Source organism: Eupeodes corollae, chromosome 3 (assembly GCF_945859685.1).
Source record: "Eupeodes corollae chromosome 3, idEupCoro1.1, whole genome shotgun sequence".
Classification (NCBI taxonomy): Eukaryota; Metazoa; Arthropoda; class Insecta; order Diptera; family Syrphidae; genus Eupeodes; species Eupeodes corollae.
Window position 1 is genome coordinate 67,029,942 of NC_079149.1, and position 25,669 is coordinate 67,055,610.

At 32.3% G+C, this 25,669-nt stretch overlaps 1 protein-coding gene across 6 annotated transcripts in view; it reads left to right on the forward strand.

The window, feature by feature from the left end:
• The first annotated feature begins 3,344 nt into the window (after window positions 1–3,344).
• Window positions 3,345–25,669, forward strand: part of LOC129950092 (protein dead ringer) — an 86,543-nt gene continuing 64,218 nt past the window's right edge. For 4 of the 6 annotated variants that reach the window (XM_056061898.1, XM_056061895.1, XM_056061897.1 and 1 more), the window contains exon 1: window positions 3,345–4,324. In XM_056061898.1, coding sequence (XP_055917873.1) covers window positions 4,247–4,324 — 78 coding nt within the window. In that variant the 5' untranslated portion in view covers window positions 3,345–4,246. The remainder of the gene's footprint in view (window positions 4,325–25,669) is intronic. The other 2 variants (XM_056061899.1, XM_056061896.1) reach the window with 1 other exon arrangement.

The window sequence follows — 25,669 nt, forward strand, 5'->3', positions numbered from 1 at the left end:
AAGACCCAAACAGGATACATGTAACACCTGTGATACCTTACAAATGAAAATTATGGTTGCATTGGAAGAAAAGAGTGATGAATTAGACCATCTTAAAATGTTGCTGGAAAGCCATCATGAGGAGGCAGATATGGCATATAAAATGAAAAAAAGAGACAAGATTGAAGCTCAAGAAGACCGAACGAAGGCTTGTTTTGTCTTCGATTTGCAACAATGCCTTCCAACACCAAGCTTGTCTACATCAGTTGCCTTTTATAAAAGGCAGCTTTGGACATTTAATCTTACCATACATGACCTGTCAGATGGAACATCGAAAAATTATATGTGGCATGAAGGAATTGCAGGAAGAGGGGCGAATGAAATAGCTTCGTGTCTTTTTCTGCATCTTAAAAATCTTCCAACAACAATCAAATCAGTTAAGTTTTATTCAGACACGTGTGGAGGGCAAAATAATAACACAATAGTTGTTGCAATGTTTCTACTGTCCATGCAAACATCCACAATTGGAATAGAGATAGCTGAGCATAAATTTTTAGTTCCTGGTCACACGCATATGGAATGCGATATTGATCACGCTATCATCGAAAAAAAAAAAGAAATATGCTAACTCCGAAATATACCATCCTTATGATTGGTTTCAGCTTGTGAAATCATGTGGGAAAAAGCAAAAATTCTTGGTTCATGAATTGAAGCCGGAAGAAGTTTGGAATTTTTCAAACTTATTGAAAGCTAAAGCGGGGTTTGTTGTCCGCAAAAAAGACGAAGACGGGAATATGTTTGGTTTCCAAACAATCAAATGGATAAGATATTTGAAATCAGATCCAGGAATAATGTTTTTTAAGACAACATTAAATGAAGAAACGGATTTTCGACGTGTTAGTTTCAAACGAAGAGGAAAAAATTCGTCGAACTTTGTTTTGGAAAATGTGGTACCGCCACCGATATCTGAAGAAAAAAAAAAAATGACATAATTTCCCTTTTACCACTAATTCCAACAATTTTCCATGATTTCTATAAAAAATTGAAGTCAAAGGAGACGGTAGAAGACAAAGACTATGATCTAGTTGATTCATCTGATGAAGGAAATTAGTTGTATCAACAAAAACACTATAATTTACCTTAGAATTCCTATTTTATGTTTTTTAAACTATATTCAAGCTTTGTAATTACTTTGTTGTTGTTTTTGCTATTATTTTTATTGCTGTGAAATAAATTTATTTGTTAAAAAAGTATCTAAGTCTACAAAATTTATTTCAATACAGGAAATTATCTCCACCAATTTAAAATGAAATGAACAATCCGCTTGGTCAAAACAACATATCTCCCTTAAAACATATGTACAAACATAGATTTGAAATAAAAACATTATATTCATATAAATATCATCATTCCTAGATATATTGCATCAAAATATTTCTGAAATAACAACAACGGGATTTAGAAAAAAAATTTGAACTTTTAAACGCGTTTTTCTCAAAACTAAGATTTTGGACTTATGTTGTTTTGACCAGACTCCATAGATATATAAAATTTAAATGAAGTCACTTGCATAATTAATTCTAACAAAAATATCCACTCACTTTCTTGGAAGTCCTTTTTGGTTATTTAAAACAAAATTTAATTGAAGTCGATATCTCAAATTCAAATTATAAATTAAAATAATCTGTAACTCTACCTACATTGCAGTTTACATTTTAAATATTCTGTTTTTAACTCCTAACTTGCAATTATATTCTCAATGAACCAACTCTGATCAGGAATTCCTACAAACAAAAATGTTTGAATGTTGAGCTACGAGTTATTTTTTTCTAAGCAAATACTTTGAATTTTTGCCAGGCTATCGGAATAATAAACTTTAAATTGTTCAACAAACTTTGTTTTAAAAAATTCAAATTTCTGAACAAAGAAAATAAAGTTAGGTACATATCTCTGTACAATAAAGTAATTTTTTTTTAAATTCCTTCCACTGGCCGTAGCGAACCAGAATTGAGCTTTTAAGCCTTTAAGTTGTTATAAAAAAAAACTCAAATTAGCTACCTACTAAATTAGTTTTTGGTATCAAATTAATATTTAAAAAGCTATCAATATAATTTTATTATATTTTCGCAAACTTTAGACTTATTTTAGCGAAACAATTCAATTACTCAAAAACCATGTGATCTACTAATGTTTCATTTGTGCAAGAATTGGCATTTAGTTAGCTACATTTATTTTCTGCCACAAAGCGTCGTGTGACTTGATAAATTCGATGTAAGGAGTTAATAATCACAGGAAGGTAGGTACCTATCTACAAATAACCTGATTTTGGAATTCTCTTATTTTTGTGACGGTATTGGCATATTTTGAAATTTGAAGACGATCCACACTCTACAAAACAGAAGCAACATTAAACATCTAGATAGGAACTAAAGTAGGATAGATACATTTTTACCAATACCTAGGTGATTTGTTCTTGTACATTTATTCACACATTTAATTTTGTTACTCCGAATATAATAATTGGCATAGGTATTGGTAGGTACATAGGTATAGATATTATTTCCAAGATTCGAAGCTACACAAAATTTAATTATATTCTAATTAAAATTCGCCTCCATTTTATTTCCACCTATCATTATAGCCTCCACGCACACTTTTCATCAACGAATCAAATCAGCACCTTGAACAGCAAATTCCCCACTTTCATTGTGCCAATTCAATTGATTATGTTTTCCACGCCCATATCAAGCAGGGCGTCATTGATTCAAACCATCTCGGGATTGGCCACAGAAAGGCTAAGGCACGTCAGCACTCAGCACAGGAGGAATAATATTAAACTTCCCGATTTCATTGAATAGAAGAAGCAATAAAACAACACAGAGGCTCCCGGCACCGTGGCGCGGTGCGCACTGGACTGGCACTCAGCGTCAGCGTCACCGTCACCGTCAGCGAAGCGATGGAAACACAAAACAGTTTCAATCCCAACCCAACTACTAAACTAACTCCAACAACAAAGTAATAACAATAAAACCTTGTCGCCTTGTACAATCGCAATGTACAGTAAGTAAATCAATTGTTCCGCTTTCCAAAACGTCCCTATTATTCGATGAATTCGATAAGCCCACACTAATCAATTATTATTTTGTTTACATAAAGGTCGCATCCCTCTAGCTGTCCTTCTTTTTAGATGTTGCGTTCTCTTTCCCGCTCAAGCATACCCTCTCCAATTATTCCAACTATGAACCGTTTGAACGAATCAAAACATTATTCGATTCCATGGCATTCCTGTGAGTTAAATTGGAATCAGAACACAATGACGACCATCGTTTTGCTATTTGCTGTTCTTCTTCTTTTCTCATTCGGTTTTCGGAGTATTGCCACGATAGTTGACAACGGAACTGCTGTGTGTTAAAAAAGAATTACAATTATTTTGTTAGCAAGTCCGCATTGCTATTTTTTCCTCTGGATCCGAACCGATCCGAGTCTTTCCCCTCATGACATAAAACCGTGTTTGTTTTTCTCTTGATAAGTTGATACACTCCCGGGAAAAAGAGAAGTGGCGAATTAATTAACGGTATAATTCCTGTTGCGTGACGTTAGTAGATCAGGTATTGAGCTCAGCTGGTTTCTTCTTTTGTCATCATTTAATTTTGGGTGCGCGCTGGATCGTTGTCGAAAAGTATACAAAGTTTGTCTGTCTTTTAATTCTGTGTTAAATAAAATTGAATTTCAATTTGATAAAATACTCCTAACACCTTTTGACATCTTTGTCCGCCGTCACTTCACACCCGAGGATAAGTAGCAGCAGCAGTAGCGCACGCGAGTGTCAGATTTTTAGTGGGTGCATGACCCGTCTTTCACTAACTCGTCAACAAAAATAACAAATAGGGGAACTTCGCAGCATCTCGTGGGGGTCAACTTAGAACCGGTGCGGTGTTGTCTGATAGTGAAGTCGAAGTGCTTTCTTGAACCTACCTAAATATAGAAATTATATAAAAAGGGTCTAATTAAAAATAGAAAAGAAAAAAAATATTGCGTCTTAAAAGCTAAAAGCAAAAAAGCAGTGCTAAAACTTATAACGGCAAATTAAAACTCTCTTAACGTAACTGTTGGCGTTGTTGATTTACACGCTCTATAGGTACCTTACCTACTCTTGTTACTCGCGCCTCGCAGTCGCTCCTAATAAAGTCCCAAAGTATTTTGTTTTATTTTTTGAATTGTGAACTGGTGTAGGTAAAGTTTTGTGTTGACATTCAGCGAAAGGCGAATGAAATTAAATATGGATTGTATTCGATCAAATAATGCGGCGGAAAGAGATTCTGACTTGGGAGATGACTCACTTGTGGTAAGTAAACAAAATGGCTGATGACTATGAGTTGTGGAAAGCTTAATTATTATTAAATTTTATAAACCTTTTAGTTTTGTTTGGTAGGTATATATAAGTAATAGGTAGGTATTCATATTTTGTATTGGTACTTAGCATCGCGTTGAATTGATGGCCTTGTTTATTGTTTGTCTAGGAGAGGCAGATAAAGAACAAAGTGAGAATCGAATGAATATCTGTGAATTAATAATAAGTTTCACGTTGATTAATTACGCAAATATATAAAATTTCTGTTTTCAGATTTCACTTTTTCCCTCTTGATCATAAATTGGTAGGCAATTCTTTTGCGCACAGATCTCATTAATCAATAATTCAAATATTTGTCAGTTGAGTAACCTGCCCATAATACTTATCTACTGTGTTTTTGTACTTTTGTGTGAACAGTACAGAACTTTTAGATATAGGTACCCATGGTAATATGAGTATAACAGGTATATAGGTATTTTAAACCATTTACATTTATGGGGATAAAGTGTTAAAAAGGTTGGATGCAAATTATTTCCCGAATTGTTTTTTATTTTGGGATAGGAAGGTATGTTTTATTTATTAACAAGCACTGATTTCCAGTTGAAAACTGAATTATAACCTTCAAACAAAGCAAACAGCAGATGTAAAGGAAAATATAGCCAAAGTTAAGTGCTTTTGTTATCAAACTCTTCAGAAGTCAACTAATTATGATTAATGCAAATTTGGGTAAATTGATAATTGAATTGAAGAATCTTTTATTGTGACCGAAACTTTAAGATTTTCCAAGAAAACAAAAAAAAAACTAGAAAAGATGCCTAGATTACTTATTATTAGTTATTTTGACTTAATAAAGATTTTTGTTAACAAAGTTGTCTGGAAGTTTCATTTGATGGTATTTTCCAATTAAGACAGATGCAAATAAAGACTTAGGTACCCACATTTTTTTTTGACAGGAGGAAATCTTTAAAAGACACTTGGCAGTATTCGACACCAAGTAGTGTGGAACTGTTAACCACTAAAACCACCTCTTCATCAGGACCAATCTTGAAGGATCGACTACAGATTTTTCGTTCTTAACTTTGTACAATCACTTTGGGTGAAGTTTAAACTTTTAATACTTTCCCAAGTTTTTTTTAGACCATATTATGGGTTGTTGCGGATGCGGATTTTTTGAGACTCACATCCGCGGATACGGATTTTAGAATTTATTACATAAAAACAATTTTAGGTCCGTGAATAAAGGAAAATTGTACTGATAATCTTTGCGTTTAGTAATTAAATTTAAAAATGGTTGAGTTATATTTAATAAAAAGCAAGATTGCAGCCTTCTCAGAATGTTATCTGTTTCTTAGTGGATCGTATATTAATCCAGCTAAATAGTTTTTCGCTGGGAACACTGGCTTTTGGAAGTGATAAATACCTCAGTGCAACTTTGGAGAGCCTTTTTAAAGTCTGTTTGATGGACTTTTCACCAATCAAGTGGATTATCATCCAATTCTAGTCTTTTTTTTATTTCGGTAACATGCTAACTCCCTTCGGGGAAGTGCTTCGTGACTAGCGTTATCAGATTCTCCTTCACCTTCGTCTTCAGTTTGTGAATCTAACATCATTTCCATATCGCTTCTGAAGCAAGCCTTTGTTTTATGTTTATAAAAAAATATCATACCTGCATCTTCTTTCTTTTTTTTAAAAAAAAAAAAGATCTTCATTGTTGGCGCTCTCAAATAAAACAAACTCTTCTGGGTGTTTTGACTTCAAGTGGTGCGCCTTTTTCGTTAAAATAGATCCAAATGCTGCTTTTTTGTGGTGGCCGCATTTATGTTCTGTATTTGTATCAATTTTTCACTTAATATATCAAAATAAACTTTGTCCTTTCGCCACTTAGCAAGAGCTTTTATATCCTCAAATCTGTGACCATTGCATATGACTTGTTGTTGCTTTTGTCGTCGCCTACATAGGACCGAGAATTTTTAATTTAAAATTTTTACTGAGGGTGAAAGGGTCGTTTTTATTGATCATGGTATAGTATGCCGTGCTGTTGCTATTTTTCGAATTTGAAAAATGCGTTAAAAAACATCCGCATCCGCAACAAACTCCGCATCATTTTATGCGGAAGCTGATGTTGGAATTGTTGCGAATAATCCGCAATTGCGGATGAGGATGCAAATATTCGCAAAATCCCTAGACCATAAGCTCATGAGGCTTGGTTCTTCTTAATCTCCGAGCATGGTTTCTTATATTCAAAAAGGACTCCATTTCAGAATTAGTATGACTTATTAGTCTCTGGTTGTGCGATACAGCGTATTTTTTAACAACTTCTGTAACCATTTCTATTTGTAAGTCACGATGTAGATCGGTATTTCTTATGTTCCAAGGTGCATTAACTATTCCACGAAGGAGTTTGATTTGGAATTTTTGGATGATTTCGGTATTTGTTTTCTTTGTACAGCTCCATAAATAGATTCCATAGGTCCATTTTAGTTTTGGATTGATAAATCAGAGTTGTTACCAAGTAACCAGTACATTTTTCTATATTTCAAGTTTAGTCCACTTTAGCTTTGCATCCAAAGTCATTCCGAGGAATTTGACCGTATTGGCGTAAGGTGCAGCTTGATTATTAATGAATATTGGAATATTGTTCATCTTTTTATTTGTAAAGTTTATATGTGAAGATTTTGTTTCATTGAGTTTGATACGTCATTTTTCGGTCCAAACTCTCACTGTGTCGACGGCATTTTGTAGTTTTACTGCTGCCTTAGAGACACATTTGTCGGGAACCAAAATTGCGGTATCATCTGCAATAGTAGCCATTATGGTGTGATTACCAACTGCAATATCTCTTGTGTATAGTAAATACAGGGTAGGACTTAGGACACTTCCTTGTGGTGCACCGAAAGTATTCTTGATCGTACCTTACTCTAAACAATCGGTCTGAGATGTACGATTTTAATATTTGAAAGTACTGCCTAGGAAGATCCCTTTGCAGTTTGTACTCAAGTCCCTCATGCCAAACCTTGTCGAAAGCTTGACCAACATCTAAGAAAATAGCTGAACGTACTTGTTTTTCTTCTAATGCTTTTTCTATTACAACCGATATTCTATGAACTTGGTCTATCGTGGAATGTTTATTTCTAAAGCCAAACTGATGGTTTGGGATTAACCATCTTTCTTTTATGATTTTGCTAGGTCTCTTCAGAAGCAGTTTTTCAAAAACGTTTGCCATAATTAGTATAAGCGATATTGGTCTGTAAGCCGTCACTTCTGTGGTTTACCTTTCTTTGGTATGACAATTACTTCACCAATCTTCCAATGGTGCGGGACATACCGTTGCTAAACGCATGCATTTATTATATATTGGAGTCTTATGAAAGCTTTCAATGGCATTTCTTTCATAACCTGAGCAGTAATTAGATCGTAACCTGGTGATTTTTTATTTGATAGTTGATGTAAACACATACTATTTCTTTAAGTCTTACAATTGGTATTTAACTTTCATCTATCATATCAACAAACTAGTATGGCTTAAAAACATTCACAAGATATTTAGGGAAAAGGTTAGCTTTTTCTTTCGAGTTACCGATCCATTTCCCATCTTTAGATTTCAAGGGCGAGTTTTGTTACTGCGGTCTTTTCAGGCGCTTGGCTGTTTTCCATAGCGAAAAATTGGTTGAAGCATCAGTCCTTAAATTCCTAAGGAATGTACTGAGTGAATCATTTTTGAATTTGTAAATTTGTTTTTTAAGATTGGTGCTTATACGGTTAAACTTTGTTTTATCATCATCTGGAAGTCTAGTATTTTGCCATTTTCTTCGAGCTCTTCTTTTCTCAATTATCAACTCTCTTATCTCTAAAGGATATTTTATTTCATTTTTTCTTCTATTAGAAAATGTTGGAGTACTTCCTTCAGCGGCCTGTTGAACATCAGCAATAAATTGTTCCACTTCATGCTCAATTTGGTACCCACATTTAACTTTAAGGAAATAAAAAGATATCAGATTAGTGTTAAGTTTGTTTTCTTATAGTCAATTAACTTCATTATTAATAGTTAAGATATTTCGAAGATACAGATTTCCTTATACCTTTCTTTTATTGTTTGATAGCTTCAAAACGCTTTGGAATAGCTTGACAAACATCATAATTAAATAATTATAGAAGCTGACACTTTCATTGTTGAAAAGTGATAAGCTGTTACACAACATTCTTTATTGCCAAAGTTGAATAGGCTTCAGCTTTTTTGTTATACGTATTCAAGCGACGGCAGTTGGCTCAAAACCACCAACGTTGCAAATTTCAAAATTCGTTTTATGTCAACAAAATTGGAAGCTAAAATGATGACTTCTGGCTTTTACTGTTTTAAAATTTGTACATTGATAAACTTTAACAGAACAGCGCACAGAATTCTGTACTTTATTAGAAATATTTGTTAGTATTAAATATCTTATAGAAACAATCAATTCGGGAACGTTTTTCTAAGTTTGATAAAATCAACAAGAACAAAACAAAGTGCATAATTTAAGCTTTGATTTATAACATGAGTGTATTACGTATCTATATTAAATAAGGAATAATGAGAACAATACATACAAAATCTTCTACAAAATACAGTACTGTGCAAAACTATAAAACCTCCAACATTTTTTTGATATTGCGTTATAATTGTTGGAAACAAAATTAACACTCTTCACTTAAACAAAGAATAAATCATTTAATACTTGAAAGTTGCTGTGAAAAACATTTGCAACTAAGACCTCACATCTAAATTTCAAACTATATTCTTACTTCAAGACAAAGAAACGTTAATATTTAATTGCGAATCCTTTATTTTTTATAACGGCTGTACATTTTCTGGGCATCGAATTTATAAAGTTATTAATAACCGTTTTTGGAATGTCATTCCACTGCCTCTGAATTCCAGCGAATAGGTCACTTTTGTACCTGCTTAGCAATGTTGCTCCCAATTCTTCTCTTCACAATTTCCCACAGGTTTTCTATTGGGTTTTAGTCCGGGGATTGGGCTGGCCATGGTAATAATCCACTTTGTGGCCAAATTCGACTTGTGTTTGGGATCATTGTAGTGTTGAAACGTTTCCCAATAGGTATAAGGCAGCATGGTGTAACAAAGATGTCTATATAGTTCTCAGACTTTATTATGCCCTACACTTGTCGAATTTACCGATTCCTTGGTTAGAGAAGCAGCCCAAGACCAAAATGGAACACGTCTATGTTTGATCGTCTGTCCTATGTCCATGCATATTAAACTTTGATTAGTCAGAAAAAAGACCGTTTCCCATTTGCGGGGGCTCCAATTGAGATGAGTTTTTGATAAGCCAAACGAGCTTTCACATTTTTATTATTTTTGTAAAAGCAGTGCATTTGTCGAATTTAACTGTGGATCAGTGCTTTAAGATTATGTACAGAAAGATGACGCTTACAAATGTCTTAAGCAATAAAAATAATTTCATTGGAACAACGTTTGTACATACGAATGTTCGTTTTTTTATAGCGGTGCAAGTTGCAAATGTTTTGCACAGTATTGTACGTCAAATCCTGTCCGAGAAGGTTCCCGAAATGACCGTTGATGAAATGACGATTTCAAATAAGAGCGCCCTTTGATTATACGGTGGCCATCTTAAATGCGATCTGACTTTGTCAATAGGAACATATTTGAGGTTTCTTTGATATTTTAAGTCGTAAAAAAGAATTTCATCAATAATTAAATATAATAAATATGTTCACGGAATGACGGACTATTGATTTACGAATAATGAATAGAAAGGTACTTAACATTAAGATATAATTTATTTGACGAAAAATACTCTGACAGCCAGCTTTGTTATTGTTCTTTTCCTAGAATGACGATTGACACCGAATGGCTGGATTTACTTAAAATTATATTTGGTCGATTATCGATATGTTCACTGAAATGACTTGTGCGGTATTGGACAAACTATTTTTGCATTTTTATAGTTAAAAATAAATAATCTTTTAGTATCCTCTCTAAAACTACATTTTGTATAAAAGAAACGGTGTATTGAGTAATGACCGGGGTTTAATACCTTAAATTTTTCAATTATATTTTGGACTTGTTGTTGAAGATTGTAAATTAGGACGCGTTCCCGATATGATTTTCTATGCTTGTATATTGATTTCATTCAAAATTCATCTTATTATAAATTATATGGTTTGATGGACACACAAAACAGCTTAGTTTAAGTATTGTATTCGTTTTTTTTTTTCAATTAAGTCAAGTTTAAGGCATTCAATTTCTGGCAAAGCCAATTCTCCACCTTTGTGATATGCGCCATCTAAATTTAGACATTTCTGTTCGTTCGTCGTATATATAAAGTAAGTAATTGTATTTGTTTAATGAACCCTACAGCACCGTACACCACCTTTGTACTAAAATGGTTGGTTTATGAAATGAAATGTTTCAATGTAAAGTTTTTTTTTTGTTAACATTTGGTGTTTTCAAAAAACAATAAATTGCATATAATTTAATGATAAAGCCATTATTTTGGTTGTTCAGAAGTACCTAAGTCTATTCATTATGAAAAAGCTAACCAAATTGAGCATAAATATCAATTGACAGCTGTCAACTTCGGCCTCCGGTCATAGCAAAAACCAACGTCAAAAAAAAGTACCAGTGTTTAAATTCTGCTCTTAAATATTTTTTTTTCTTTATTCTTTATTTTTTTCATTTAATATATTACACAAAATAAGTATAAAAGATTTAAATGCATGGCTTATAAGCCGTTTAAATTATATGAATTAAATAACTACGTTTAGAGAGAGTTCAGTTTATAAATTTCATTGAACAGTCAAAATATAAACCTAATATAAGAAACAAAAACAAACATTATAATATACATATAATATTAATTACATACATAAATAATTATTACAATAATAATATAATAATAAAGTTAAAGTGTTTCAATCTTTCAATACACAAATTGGGCCGCATGTATTAAAAGTTAAAAATACATGTTTTTATGTGCTAGAGCCTCTGAAACAAATCGAATGAGAGTTTTCCATCCACTTTCTCCATTTCAAATTGCAAAACATTCTTCAGTTATAAAAAAAAAAACTTTTATTAAAATATAACCTTCGGATTTCTTCTATTATTGGACAAAAAGGTAAGAAATGCGAAATATTTTCAGCTTGATTAAGGTTACATAGTGAGCAATTCTGATTCAAATCATTTCTGTGAGGTCTATAATTATTGAGCTCAAGCATTTCAACGCACATTTTAAAGATTGGCACTAAACTCGTTTCGAAAATAGTTGTCATACCCTAGACATAAGTTGAGTTTAAAGTAAGTTGTTCTTGTAACAGATTCTTTGGCTCGGGTTATTGATTTTCGATACATTGTTTCATCTATAATAGAAATAAGGCGATAAAGTTCGTTTCTAAGTGCTTCTAAATTATCAATACTTAGTGACAACGGATAGTTATATTCTGATGCCAAATCAGAGCTATCAAAATAATCTTTTTCTTTTTTAAAAAAGTACTGACTGATTCGAAGACTTCTAATTCGTTGTATCCATAAACTTCATTAGCGTATAAAAGAGAACTTTTGATAGTTGTCTCAAATACTTTAAATTTAGTCGATGCATCTATAGAGTGACTTTTGAAGAAGTTTGACCACATACAATTGATAGCAGCTTTTGCTACCTTCACTGTGTCGTTAAAATGAGCTCCAGGCTTTAAGTCCCTACTTCTATGTTCGAGCGGTCAAGGTGTCAGTTGCGATTATTCCTGTTACTGCGTATTTGAGGTCTGAAAACCATTATCTTTGACTTTGAAGTATTCATTTTAAGGTCCGAAGTATCGCAATATTGTTTTCATTTGTTAATCTGGAGCTGCAAAGTGTCTGGATTATCGGTTAGAATGACGAGGTCATCTGCATATAAAAACACCTTGATGAATACATCTACAAAAATAACACCACCTGGAACTTGATCTTCAAATTCATTGATGAAAAGGGAAAAAATCAAGGGACTCAAAATGCAACCCTGTGGAGCACCCGTTTCAGATTTGAATTGATTTGACACTCTCATACCAATTTTTACTACTGATCTTGTATTTGATATAAGTTCATATATTCTTATGAACTTTTTAGACAAACCAATATCTGTAAGTTTGAAAAGTTAAAGTAGTAACCCTCTGTTTATAGTGCCAAAGGCGTCTTTGGAATCTACAAAAAATGCATAGAGATTCTTTTTCTGTATCAATAAAACGTCTAGCAACACTCGTTAAAGTAAAAAATTGGTCTATTGAAGAGAGATTTGCTCGAAACCCAGCTTGGAAACAACTTATTTTATTATTCCTTTCAACCCAAGAAACAAGCCTTAGGTACAGTAATTGAGTGAACATTTTCTGCAGAGAGCTGAGAAAAGATATTCCCCTGTAGTTTTCCGGTAGGTTAGGATCTCCCTTTTTAAAGATCACCTAAATGTATGAAGATCGGAAGCTATTTGTAATTGTCTCATTTATAACGTCTTGTTTATTAAAAGTAAAATTTGTTCTAGAAATTGTGAGCTGGCATTTTTGTAGAACTCGACCTGTATGCCATTTAAACCCGGAGCCTTATTATCCTTCTTTTTTTTACAGCCACTATTAGCTCTAGCATTGAAAATCGGCAATCTAATTCCTCAATATAAGTGAGTAGTAGTGCAAAACTTATGTTCATTTGAAAAAAAGGGTTTTGAAGTAAGTACCAATTGTATCCACATCAATAGCAGAGACCGTTGAATTATTATTTCGGCCAGCTAGAATGCGTACACTTGACCAAAATGATATTTTAAATATCATGTCTTTAATAATCTATCCATATTAAATTTTGCCAAGTCAGAGAATTGTGAAGATAAGTCATGGTATTTCAACTAAGTACAAGTCCGATCAACTATAAACTGATTAACTGGTGTCATTCGCTAAAAATATACCTATTAAGTAAACAATTACAAAAGACAAATACATAACTTTCGCAAGCCAAAATATCTATCATTTATAACTAACCTTATGCTCTTTTTTATTTATAATTAACGATTTCAAAAAAAGTCTTGAAGCTATTTAAAGAAATAATTTTAATTTGGTTCTTGCAAAATACATCCTGAAGAAAAAATTAAATACTCATTAAAAATTTAGAATATCAATGACAGTTTTGTTTGTAATCAAAAAAAAGATTCTAAATTATTTAAATGCTCAAATATTTTAAGCACAATTAGGTAATTAATATTGATTCCAAGACATTGATTTTATTTTTACAAAATATAAAACCAGAATTTGGTAAAAATCGTTTATATACTTTTCTATAAATCAGAACTTGAAAACATTATCTATGTTTATTTAATAACTTTTTCAAATACCTATTTGATACAAAATGTATTTCTATTTTTTTTAAACAGTGCAAGAATACATTTTTCTTAATTCAAGGGTACCTATAATTTAATATTAAATTGTAATTTAAAATAATTAACTCAACGATTTAACGTTAATTGTTTTTATAAACATGCAAATGTATAAAAGGTGCATTAGTATAAATTTGATTAATTATGTTTTAATATGTAAATGTGTTGAACTTCTCGATTGTTTTAAGTGTTTCAATAAACCTGTTTTTTTTTGTATTATGCATAAATTAAATTGTTAGGATAAGTATAGGGTGTTCCAGCTAAAGCGCAGATACTAAAAACGCAAAGTGCATTTACATTTTGAGAAAACAAACTCATTAATTTTTAAAAATACGATGAACGGAGCTTTATGACATACTCTCTTGCTGTAAATAGCGACGGCAAACAGAATTATGTGGACTCACTTCAGCACTAGCAATGTTTTCAGGGAAACGATGGCGTTCCTCTGATAGGTGGCTTTTATGTCCAAAACAAACGCTCATATTGTAACAAATGCACTATTTTTTTGTTTTGTTTAAAGCAGTGTTTTTCAACCTCTTACATGAAGAAATATTTTGCTACCCCCCAATCCATTGTTTTTTTTCCGTACCTTCGAACTTTGATAGCTCGAACTTCGACAACTCGAATATTGTTTAATTCAAATAATGTGGCAACAGTCTTAAGAGCTTTTCTTTCATATATTTTAACTTTGGCACCTCGAACTTTTTTGCTTGTATATCTTTAATAAAAATCTTCAAGGGCGGGATGAAAATGTCATCCCTGCTAAAGACAAAATCCATGACTTTACAAACACGTCTCTTAATCAAAACCACTTTACCTAATTCATTTTTCTCGACACAATATTTTGTTAAAGAAATCGGATGTGAGATAAATATCAAGTATGAAAATTATCATTACTTTTCAATGGAAGAGATATTGATAAATATTGGGCCAAGGTGGATCTTTAAGCCGTTGTAAAATGCAGCTGTAGAGGAGACACAATTGGCAATCAAGCTCAAGGAAAGTCTACTGAATCTATCTGCCGATTGAATGCTGCAATTGGAATTTAAATCTTTTAATTTGGATACCTTTTGGTTAAAAAGGAAATTAGAATATCCTGAGTTAATATTAGAGACTTTGAAGTGTTTGTTTCTATTTGCCACCTCGTACCTGTGCAAGTTGACATTTGCATCAATGGCCTAAATTAAAAGTAAGGAAAGATATCGCTTACATTTTTAAAACGATTTAATGATGAATGCCACAAACTGGTCCGTGATGACAAATGAAGATGTTATAAAATAAGACAAACATTGGAACAGTGCTGCCAATCCATCATAAACAAAAAATATCGGCGTTCTTAAAATTAGCGCTTTTGCTGGTAGATATGCAATTATATGTATCTAATAATTATTGAGGAGAGTATGATAACTTCGGCGCCAAGATTTAATAACGATTTGATTTTTGGGGGTCTATCTCCCCTCGTTTTATAAAAATTGCCTTAAAATTTTAAAAACAATATTTCAAGAGAAACAGTAACATTTGCAGTTTTAAATTATACCTTTTACAAAAATCAGAACACTATACAATCTATAATAAAGTTCAAATAAAGTTGTTTCAGTCAATAGTTTAAAAATCACTATGAATATTATATTTATCAGTTTTTACTAAGCACTGAAAACTACTTCTTTTAATGTCTTCTAGTTTTTGAGATAATTGAAAAATAGTTAAACTATACTTCTTCTTTAAACCCAAAAGTTTTCTTAGTTTTAATTTTGCTTATATCGAGCCCAAACAGGAATGTTGCAGGGGAGCAGCCCAACCTTAGACATCTTCTTGTTTGCATTTTACATTTCATATACAGAGGCTCCCAGTCAAAATGATGCACTCAATTTCCTTGCTGACAAATTTAAATATAGATAGGGAACCACTTCGAAATGAAAACAAAACTATGCGTTATGTTATTTATTAATTTTATTCAATTGGTGGTTTCAACAAAAAATAAAACGTTTTTAAATAGCTTAACCGGTTATAATTCATTTTTTTATTTAAAAAAGCTGTGGGGAAAAATCGTAAAATCTCCTTAATATTTCACTCTTTGGCATTGATTTAATAAACTTTGAGGTGTATTCCGAGGATATGATGCCCCATTCTTTCAAAAGTGCCTTTTTTAAAAATCTATTCTTGAATAAAATTGTATGTTTTCGAATTTCACGCTTCAGCTTCGACCATACATTTTCGATGGCATTTAGGTCTGGCGACTGGGCAGGCGGTTGCATGACATGGGGCAGTTCCATATTAACCAAGTTTGCACAATAATAGACTTGGTCGTTATTTGTAAGTATACGAAAACTGTCCTTGATATTGAGTTTTTCAGCACTTTGCAACAAGTTTTGCTTCAAAATATCTAGATACATGATTTTGTCCATATTACCTTAGATAAAAACCAGGTTTCCTATGCCAACAGAAGACATACAGCCCCCCACCATAACATGCCCTCGGCCGTGTTTCACTGTCCCACGCAAATTCTTCGACTGGAGCTCCGTATTTGCCTGCCTCTTACTATCCGATCCGTGAAAATTAAATTTACTTTCATCAGTAAAAATTAGCTCAAGAGCAAATTAGATTCTTTCTATTTTGTTTTTACTTCTGATGAAGGGCTTCTTTCGGCATCCCCTCAAATTCGGCATATTGTCTTAGCGACGCACTTTTTTTGTAAATATTTGTCTGCTTCTTGGCTAATTTTAGTGCACTTTAGCTTGGATCTTCCTTTTCTTCCTTCAATCCATCGGCAATAACTGTCGGAAGATATTTTTTTTTGGAGCTCCTTTTACCTTACTGACCACTCGATTTTCACGGACATAACGTTCAATTATGTGTTGCCCCTGTCGAAGAACTAATTTTTACCATTTCTGCAATTGGCTTTTTCCATCTTTTAAATGTTTGATTATTAGTTCGCGGGTTTCAATACTCGTATTGCATTCCTTTTCTAAAACACAAATTCGAAATATTTAATTATGCGATTGAAACACGAATGAAATTGAAATTGAGCTGTTTATTCAATTTCGTTATACAACAAGTCAATACAGTATGCATTTTACCGTTAAAACTGAGTGCATCAACTGAGGCATTGTTTCTAAACAAAATAATTAGTATGATTGGTTAAGCTATTAAAAACGTATAAATTCTTCATTTTTCGTTAAAACCATCATTGGAATAAACCTAATAAATAATATAACGTATGGTTTTCTTTTCATTTTCAAGTGGTTCCCTTTTTATTTATATAGTTTTAGCAAAGAAATTGAGTGCATCATTTTGGCTGTAAGCCACTGTATATCTTGGTGATCTTAATACAGTTACTGTGGTAATTAACTTAGCATAATTCAAAATGCACCACGAGGAGTTATAGAATTCAGTTAGTTTTTAGGTAAATTAGGAGTAAAGGAGTCGCTAGTAAATTCATCCTCAGTATAGTGTCACCGTGGGGTTCGGTAAGTTCATCATTGGTGATCAAGAACCGAGGTTGTTTTGGCGGTAACACATGTACTAGGTGATCACTGCAAACTTCAGGACGGTAGAGATCATTTAGTTGTAGACCCATAATTTCTTCCCCACCAATCGTGTTTGATTGTTCCCGTGGACTCTTTCCCTGCACCGAAGTCATTGGATGCAGTTTAATGAGGAGCTAATTATAAGACCAAAAATTATAGCTCCAACTGAAAAGAAACACTTAGAAGCTGATTTAATAAAGCAATTAGTTAGCTACGTATGTGAAACATTCATTTATAAAAAAGAAAAGTGAATGTGTATAAATCTTTAAAAACCCCTCAGCAATGGTCAAGCAAAAACTTTCAATTCAAACGAATACTTCTTTGACAATCTTGTTACAGGATCAAACAATTTATTATTAATCCAACTCTTGTACTTATATTTAGGACTTGGGTTACCCCTATTCGTATCACATAATTAACTTTCTCCCATTAATATCTGAAGAACTGATGATGATTTCAAAAATTTTCTTTCCTCATCAATTTATGATATTTCAAAATAAATTGAAAATAACTGCCTCGCACCCACTCACTTTATATGTACTCGTACATAGTTGCAAAAGTCAATTGACACAATCTGGTGGTGCGTATATCTTATAATAGGAATAGGTTATTTCATCAAGCGTGACCTCTTTGAACTCAATTTTACAGTTTGTGGGAAATGTCAAAACTTCAGATGACAATAAATATAAATGTCAACTTTATCTCATAGTTTTAATCAACGAACACAGACAAACAAAAAACACCCTTAGAGAAATATTTATGCTGGTTGGTGAAATTTCGCACACATTATGCATCAATGTTTTTGATGCAGTCCTACGGGTGGTATGGGTACCTAACCTATAGATGTAAACAAAATTTAAGTCGATATTACTCAAAGGTCATTCCTATTCACTTACGTTTCAACAAAATCACCTTCCTACCTGTTGTCATCGAGCTACTTCTAGATTATAAGTGGAAGTGACTTCTAATTTACTTATACATGAGTATAGCTGGTCGACTGCAATCTTCTGACTCGGTAGTCGGTTACTCACTCGATTTCGGGTCGAGGCAGAGCACGTGCTGTGCGCCAGCACAAAAAGTTCCCACATTAAATCTTCTCGCGTTGGGTGCTACAAATCACACCGATTCCTTTATCTTTTCGCCTCCATCCCGTTGGAGTCATGAAGCCATTCCACACACCATCGCCACCACTTATATATGGAGCACATGAGATAGTACACAGATAGATACCCTTCTGGCTTATATGGTGGTGCCATAAATAGTCGACAATCTCGTTCATTTTCAAGAGGCACCACACATCCACATGACAGACTTACATAAAAGAGGCAAGTGAGGGTTCATTCAGTATGTTTTTTTTTCTTTTTTGTGATTTTGTAAAAATGTAAGAGCATTGCGGGCTGGTAATTTGTTGATCTGACGATGAGGCTTTACAAGTTGCACCTGCTGTGCAACTATCAAAAGCTTACCATTAATATACCCAGGATTGAATTGTTTATAAAGATTTCGATTTCAACAGGCAAAGTAAATTACACAGCGGGCGATCTCTCTAAATAATGCAAAATTAACAGAAACTGTTTGAATGAAATCGACATATTAGCGCCAAATGGTGTGGAAAGTCATCGTATAGATACTTATGTATCTATCTGTTTGTATCTAGATATTTGCATTTTATCACAGCATTCAGTTGTTGATGCTGATGTTGATGGCCTTAATTAAAGCATTGATCGTGAGTTGCTATAATTCAATTATTATTGCAGTACAAATAATATTGTTAATAAACTGTTATGGTTGCACAGTTCATACCTGTAAACGTACTCAGATACCTTTACTCGTATAATCTTTATGACTTTTGTGTAACCTTATTAAAAAAATAAACTAGAGCGGAATTGACACGCATTGAAACGATAGCGTTAGTCTATTTGCGTCTATACTTTAAATGCTGTTTAAATGGTACATTGAACATGAATTTAATCTGGATTCAAATCTTTGTAAACTTGAATTTAATAAAAAATGAGATTTATCGATCTAATTAAAGTGCGTTTGAATCAGTTTGAATTATTTTAAGTTCAGCTGAATCAAATGATAGATGCTTTCAAATGTGAGTCTTTTTGACTTTTGTCTTTATTTATAATGGTTAAATCGAATTTTTAAAAATCTTGTTTAGTTCCTTTATAAATACTAATAATTTTGTTTCGGACTAGAAGTTAAAAAAAACTTCCGAACACAAATATGTGTATTTCGGCTTCCAACGAAAACACTATTTTCATATTTAATAATTACAATTTATGTTTAATAATGCGCCGCTTACTTTGACATCCATGTTGTACTAAAAGGTTGCAATATTGTTTCGGAAGGTGTTAAAAATGATTTCCTTTACCATATTCATATAATAATCTTCCCGCTTGGCTTAACTTAAAAGAAAATATTGGGTGATGACATGTAAGGTAAGCCCCTCCAGAAGTCAGCCACTAACTCTTTAATTTAGGGATGGTAAGGAAACAATCCTTTCATGTAATACATACAATTTTTTTTTTCAAAGTCTTAGGTGTTCTTGAACGGCTTGCAAAAAAATTTGAACAATGCAGCTGATGGTATTAGAAAATCTCTTTTGTATTTAGTTTTTGGAAGAAATGTAGCCGTTAATTTGCTTTAGAAAAAAGTGGAAGTGTTTATTTACAGTAACTCTTTTAAGTATTTTGGGATTACTTATTATACTTGTTTTTAGTGTTTATCCCTAAAAATATAATAATAATTGTTTTTATATTTTGATACATAGCGTCTGCCATAGCCTACATAACTGCACAATTTGAGAATATATTTCATTTTTTGTTTTCAACTAGAAAAGATAATCATAATAGTTTAAAAAAGAGGCTGGGATGTGACCCACACTGATAACTTCCAATCCCGCTTAAAAACAAATAGCAAACGTGTTTGGAGGTTTATAAACAATACAATTGTCCAATATTACAAGAAATAAGAGTGAGTTTTTTGTCTATGGACCAACTTATTGACATTCTTAACGGGCTGAGTGATTGGACGAATCTGTTTAGATTTTACAAGCATGCTTTGGCTTATAAGAAGTATAAGTATCCAGTTATGGCGATTGAGAATTTAATATTTTTTGTGTTTCAAATCACTACTAAAATTGTTTTTGATTTTGTGTTTCAAATCACGGCAAAATTGATGTTTTAAGTCTCGAATCACAATCATTCAAAATTGTTTTATTTATCTTCTTTTTAATAAATTATTCATCTGTTGCATTTGAAAATTGTTAAGAAAAATCACTCACAAAATACAGTTTTTATTTTCTTATAATAAAAACAAAACTTAAAAAAAAATATCATAATGTTAAACATATTTTTAACTGAAATGTCTATCAAGCAGACGGCCATGTCCTTATATTCTTAGCTTTAAATTAATGTAATTTTATTATCGAAAAAAAAAAGAATTTAATCTAATCTAATTTAATAATAAAAAACAATCTAATGGCGTTCCCAACCGTATGCGCCATGACGGCATTACATCATCTGACATCTCTGTTGTATGTAAACTTGTTTGCGAAACATTTTCAGTCGGTTTATTTAGACAGTTGTCCTAATATACATAATGCTAGAAACATAAACTCTTCAAATACTCCTAATAATGTAGGCAGTTTAAGTTTATCCACTTCTGAGATTGAGTTAGAGTTGTCTAAGCTTAAGGGTGATAAGCGACGTGATATTGATGGAATGCATTGGCTGTTCCTTTAAAAATTATTTTTAATCGTTCACTTGCAAATGGTGAGTTTCTAAATACTAAAAGTTTTCACTCCAACTTTTTAAAATGGCTAAATTCGTACTTAAGGGATCGTTTTCAGTACGTTCGTATAAATAACATTATTTCTGCACCGGTATATGTTACGTCGGGTGTCCCGCAAGGAAGCCATCTTGGTCCTCTTCTTTTTTGTTTTTTATAAACGACATTCTTGATATGTTTTTAAATTCAAAGTGCTTGATGTACGCAGATGATCTTAAGGTATTTTGTTGTATAAAATCTGAACATTATTGTTTTCTTCTGCAACAAGATCTTGATCTTTTATCGGAATGGTGTTTAGCTAACTGTTTAACATTTGAACATTTTCAAATGCCAATGCCAAAGCATAACGTTTTCTCGAAACCGTCGTCCAATTCATTTTATATATAAAATCAATCATATGCCATTGTCCGTTATAACCTTTAAAACAGATCTTAATGTGAATTTTGACAAAAAACTTGACTTTGTAAAGCATATAGATTTTTAGTTCCTAAAGGCAGTTTAATGTTAGATTTCATATTGCGAAACTCAAAGGAGTTTTCCGATCCACACACCTTAAAGTGTTTGTATTTTGCGTTTGTAAGGTCTAATCTTGAATACTGCAGTGTAGTCTGGAATCCTTCATATTTTCATTCATTTAGAGTCGAAAAGATCAAAAAAAGATTTACGAGAGTTGTAGTGAAAAGACTTCAATGAGACATAGATCGGTAATCGCTGCATGATTTGTTCGTGTTTTGAGTTTTTTGTTAATCATTTTGTTTGCTGTTACTTAAGTGTGTTGCATTTCTAAATGTTACTTATATATCCTTTTTGATTTTGAAGACATAAATCCAGGTCCGGATGAAATACCACCGATTATCCTGAAGAAATGTGCATTAGCAATTGTAGAACCTCTTTTTCTTATTTTCAAAAGCTCTCTAACTAGTTCCTATCAGTGTTGAAAAAATCATTTTTAACTCCAATTCATAAATCTGGATCAAAGCAACAAATAAACAATTATCGTCCAATTTGTAAATTATCATGTATACCAAAACTGTTCTAGAATTGAATATACAATAAGTTAACTTTCCTCGTGAAAGAACAGATTTCATCATTTCAACACGGTTTCGTATCGGGAAGATCAACAACCACCAATCTTTCTGTTTTCTCCAATTTTAATTTAAATTAAATCGAAAAAGCTTTTGATAGAGTAAATCACTTAATTAATTTATTTTCGTTTCCATTCAAATCTTTTCAAATGGTTGGACTCTTACCTTAAGAATCGTATTCAATTTGTTAAAATTGAAAATATGTTTTCAAGTCCAGTTTTGGTAACCTCACGTTTTCCCCATGGTAGCCATCTTGGGCCTCTTCTTTTCCCAATTTTTATCAATGATTTACCTAATATTTTTGAAAATTCTGTTCAACTTCTATTTGCTGATGACTTAAAGTTTTTAAGATGTAAACAAATTGTCATGTGTTACAAAATGATCTTCGAAAATTATTGGAATGCGAATGTTTTTTTTGTCATAACTTTTCCCAAATCCTCTTCGAATAAAAGATTAATAGACATGTTTTTGATAGAGTTTGTGAAAAGAAAGATCTTGGCGTAATTTTCGAATCTAAATTAATCTTTGTCAAGCATATAAAGTTCAGTGTATAGTAAAGATTTCAAAGAACCTTTTGCTCTTAAAGCGCTCTATTCATCTTATGTCAGATCAAAATTAGAATATCAATATTGTTAAGATCAGATAAGTACTCCAGTAATTGAAACAAGTGCAAACTTTGCTCCTCTCTTCAAGCTTTGTCAAATCTATGCGGCAAAAAGTGTTAGATTATTTGGGAAAATGTCTCCATGATTTCCTTATGCAGTAATTTTTAATGTAACGACCTCATCCCTAGCTGTTCCAAAACAACTTACTGTAAACCTCGTTCACGCAATTGTAACTTTTAACAGTTTTTTATTTTCTCAAATCGTAACACTAAAAGGTTGGCCCATCAGGACCACCGAAATTTAATAGTTCGATCGTCTTAAAAAAAACTCTGTATACCATTATTTTTTCAGATTATTTGAGTTTTGAAAAACTCTAATCGCATTACTTTCCGTTGTTTGTCAAGTAGCGGTTTTTTCTTAAGTTTTATTGGTTTAAGTTGGCTCGAATTTTAATAACTTTTAAAACTGTTGAGAGACTTGCGTTCCCGCTAATTTAATTTTGCAGTTCTTTTTACCTTTCACTATATTTTATCTGTACGAATCGTTATTTTGTATGTAGAAATAAAAGCCATTAAGACTTCGAGCAATTTTATCAAGCACCACACGACCAGTTATGTCTTGGTGTCTAATCCAAGAAAACAAACAACTATTGAACTGGCGCTGTACCTATTCCGTTGGTTAAAAAAACTTCTTCTTTAAGTATGAAATGCCTTAAAAGCAAGCAAACGCAAGACCCGCACTTTTATTTTGATATTTTTTTTTAAATTGCTTTCTTAACTACTTAAATGAGTAGTTAGCATTCACAGATGTTACAAAAACCCTCAATATTTGGAAAAAATGTTAAAAGCATTTTCGAAAATGTTTGTGCGCATTCAGTGTAATTATTATTTTAGCGCTATTTGAAATAGGAAATAAGTAAAACAATAATACGAAGAACTTAATGTGATCCTGCAAATTTACAAACTCCAAAAAATTATTTCTACGCAGATAGTAAAAAAGTATAAATTTAGCAACTATCAATTATTCAAATATAATATATATTCAATAAATAAATGAAATAATTTTCGATACAATGTCCGTCATAAGTAGACAGGTATTACATTTTACATATTTCAAAATACCTAATGGTTGCCTCCGTTAATTGACAACCTCACAGGTAAAAAAATATTTCAAAGAACGAGTATTATAAAGCTTATGTCGCGATCATTTAAATACCATAGCTCAATTACTGCAGATCGCGTATGAATGCAATAAGATACTAGATTCAAAAGTATGGAAATAAATAAGGCAGCTAATAAAGCGAATAAACTGGTATAAGCAAAAGATGAAAAATGTGAAGTACAAGCTCCGCCTTTTATTCGTATATATTTTATATCCCCTGCAATAATGCAGTTGAGAGCTTATAATTTTGTATCTTTGTATTTAATTTATTCACTCAACTTCGAGTAGGCAGACTTGTTTCTACATTTTAGCTACTATACAAAGCGAACGTAACGTACTGTTGCTACTTGTAGCTGCTGCTGCCATTCCCGCATCGTGGCGTTAGAGAAATCAGTTCAGCTATTGAATCGTTCATTTTGTTTCAATAACATTGTTGGTATCGTTTCTTTTCTTGCTGCTGATGCTGGCGGTAGCGCGGCGCGGCCGGCGCGGCGTCGTTTTTCATGATGGAAGGATCATAAAACGAATCAATACTTCCGGGAAATTTGGCAAAAGGGTCTTTGCGTTTGCATAGAAGACAAGTAGGTATATTATTATTTTTGTCTAGTCCTTTGTGTTTGCCATCAGTGAGAGTGCAATCGTATAAATCCTGTGACATTTATTAGGTATATTTTGTTGTTGTGCAGTGGAACTAGGTACCTACCTAATATAATAATCCTAAACATAAGCGAAGCATATGTTTAATAACCACTCTATTGAGAGTATTAATATCAATTGAAATTTAAGAATTCTTAGAAATTAAGTAAAATAGGATGCACTTCGTGTTGTTTGAATTTAAAAAATCCATTGTTTTACGAATTAAAAGAAAACACATTTAAAGACTTCTTTCTGAATATGCAAAAGAACAGAAAAAACGCATGGCCTTTACTTGAAGTACTCATCCAAACAAATATTTGAACATTATATAAAAATATTTGCTTTGGTTGAAACTTTTTGTTTAACGATTTTTCTATACCATCGTAAATGTTGGATGGAATATTTAAGCAAGACCAAATTCAAAACTAATCGAAGACTCTAAGAACTGAAAGAGAACCTTAAATAACTAGGTAAAAATAGTAAATTAAATTTTAAAAAATTTAACAAAATTGTATGGAATTTTGATGAACAATTCTGAAAGTTGCGCATCATTTCAGTTCTTGGCAAAAATAAAAGTACAAATTGTTTGGTTTGTTTTGCTTGATGGAGGAAATGACTAACATTTTCGTAGCTTTGCAGATTAGAACAAGTATTAGTTTTGTATGTTTTTGTGTATGGGTATACCATTGTTGGAAAAAGGCTTTCGGTATAGTTTGATTTTCTGAGAGTACTCAAATTGCTTTATTTCTTTCGTTAATTTTATATTATTATAAATAAAAAATAAGTAAGAGATGCCAAGTAAACTAAGCAATATCAAAACCTTCCGCCGACTTGGACTAAATGCACAATTAAGTTTTATTTCACGTTTTTATAATGTGTCTTAAGAATAATAAAAGTTTTTAACTGAATGTGAAATTATATATCCTTCTAAAAAAATCAGTGAAAAAGAAATACAAAACTTCAAAAATCATGTCTTACTTAACATTTCAGAAAGATATTAGCAGAATACTGTAATTCGTCCCAGATGCTTTCTTTATATAAGCTATAGTGCGGAGCACTAGTTAGAACACTATATTTCTAATACCACTGAATCGACAGTCTACGGCTCCGGCAATGGTAG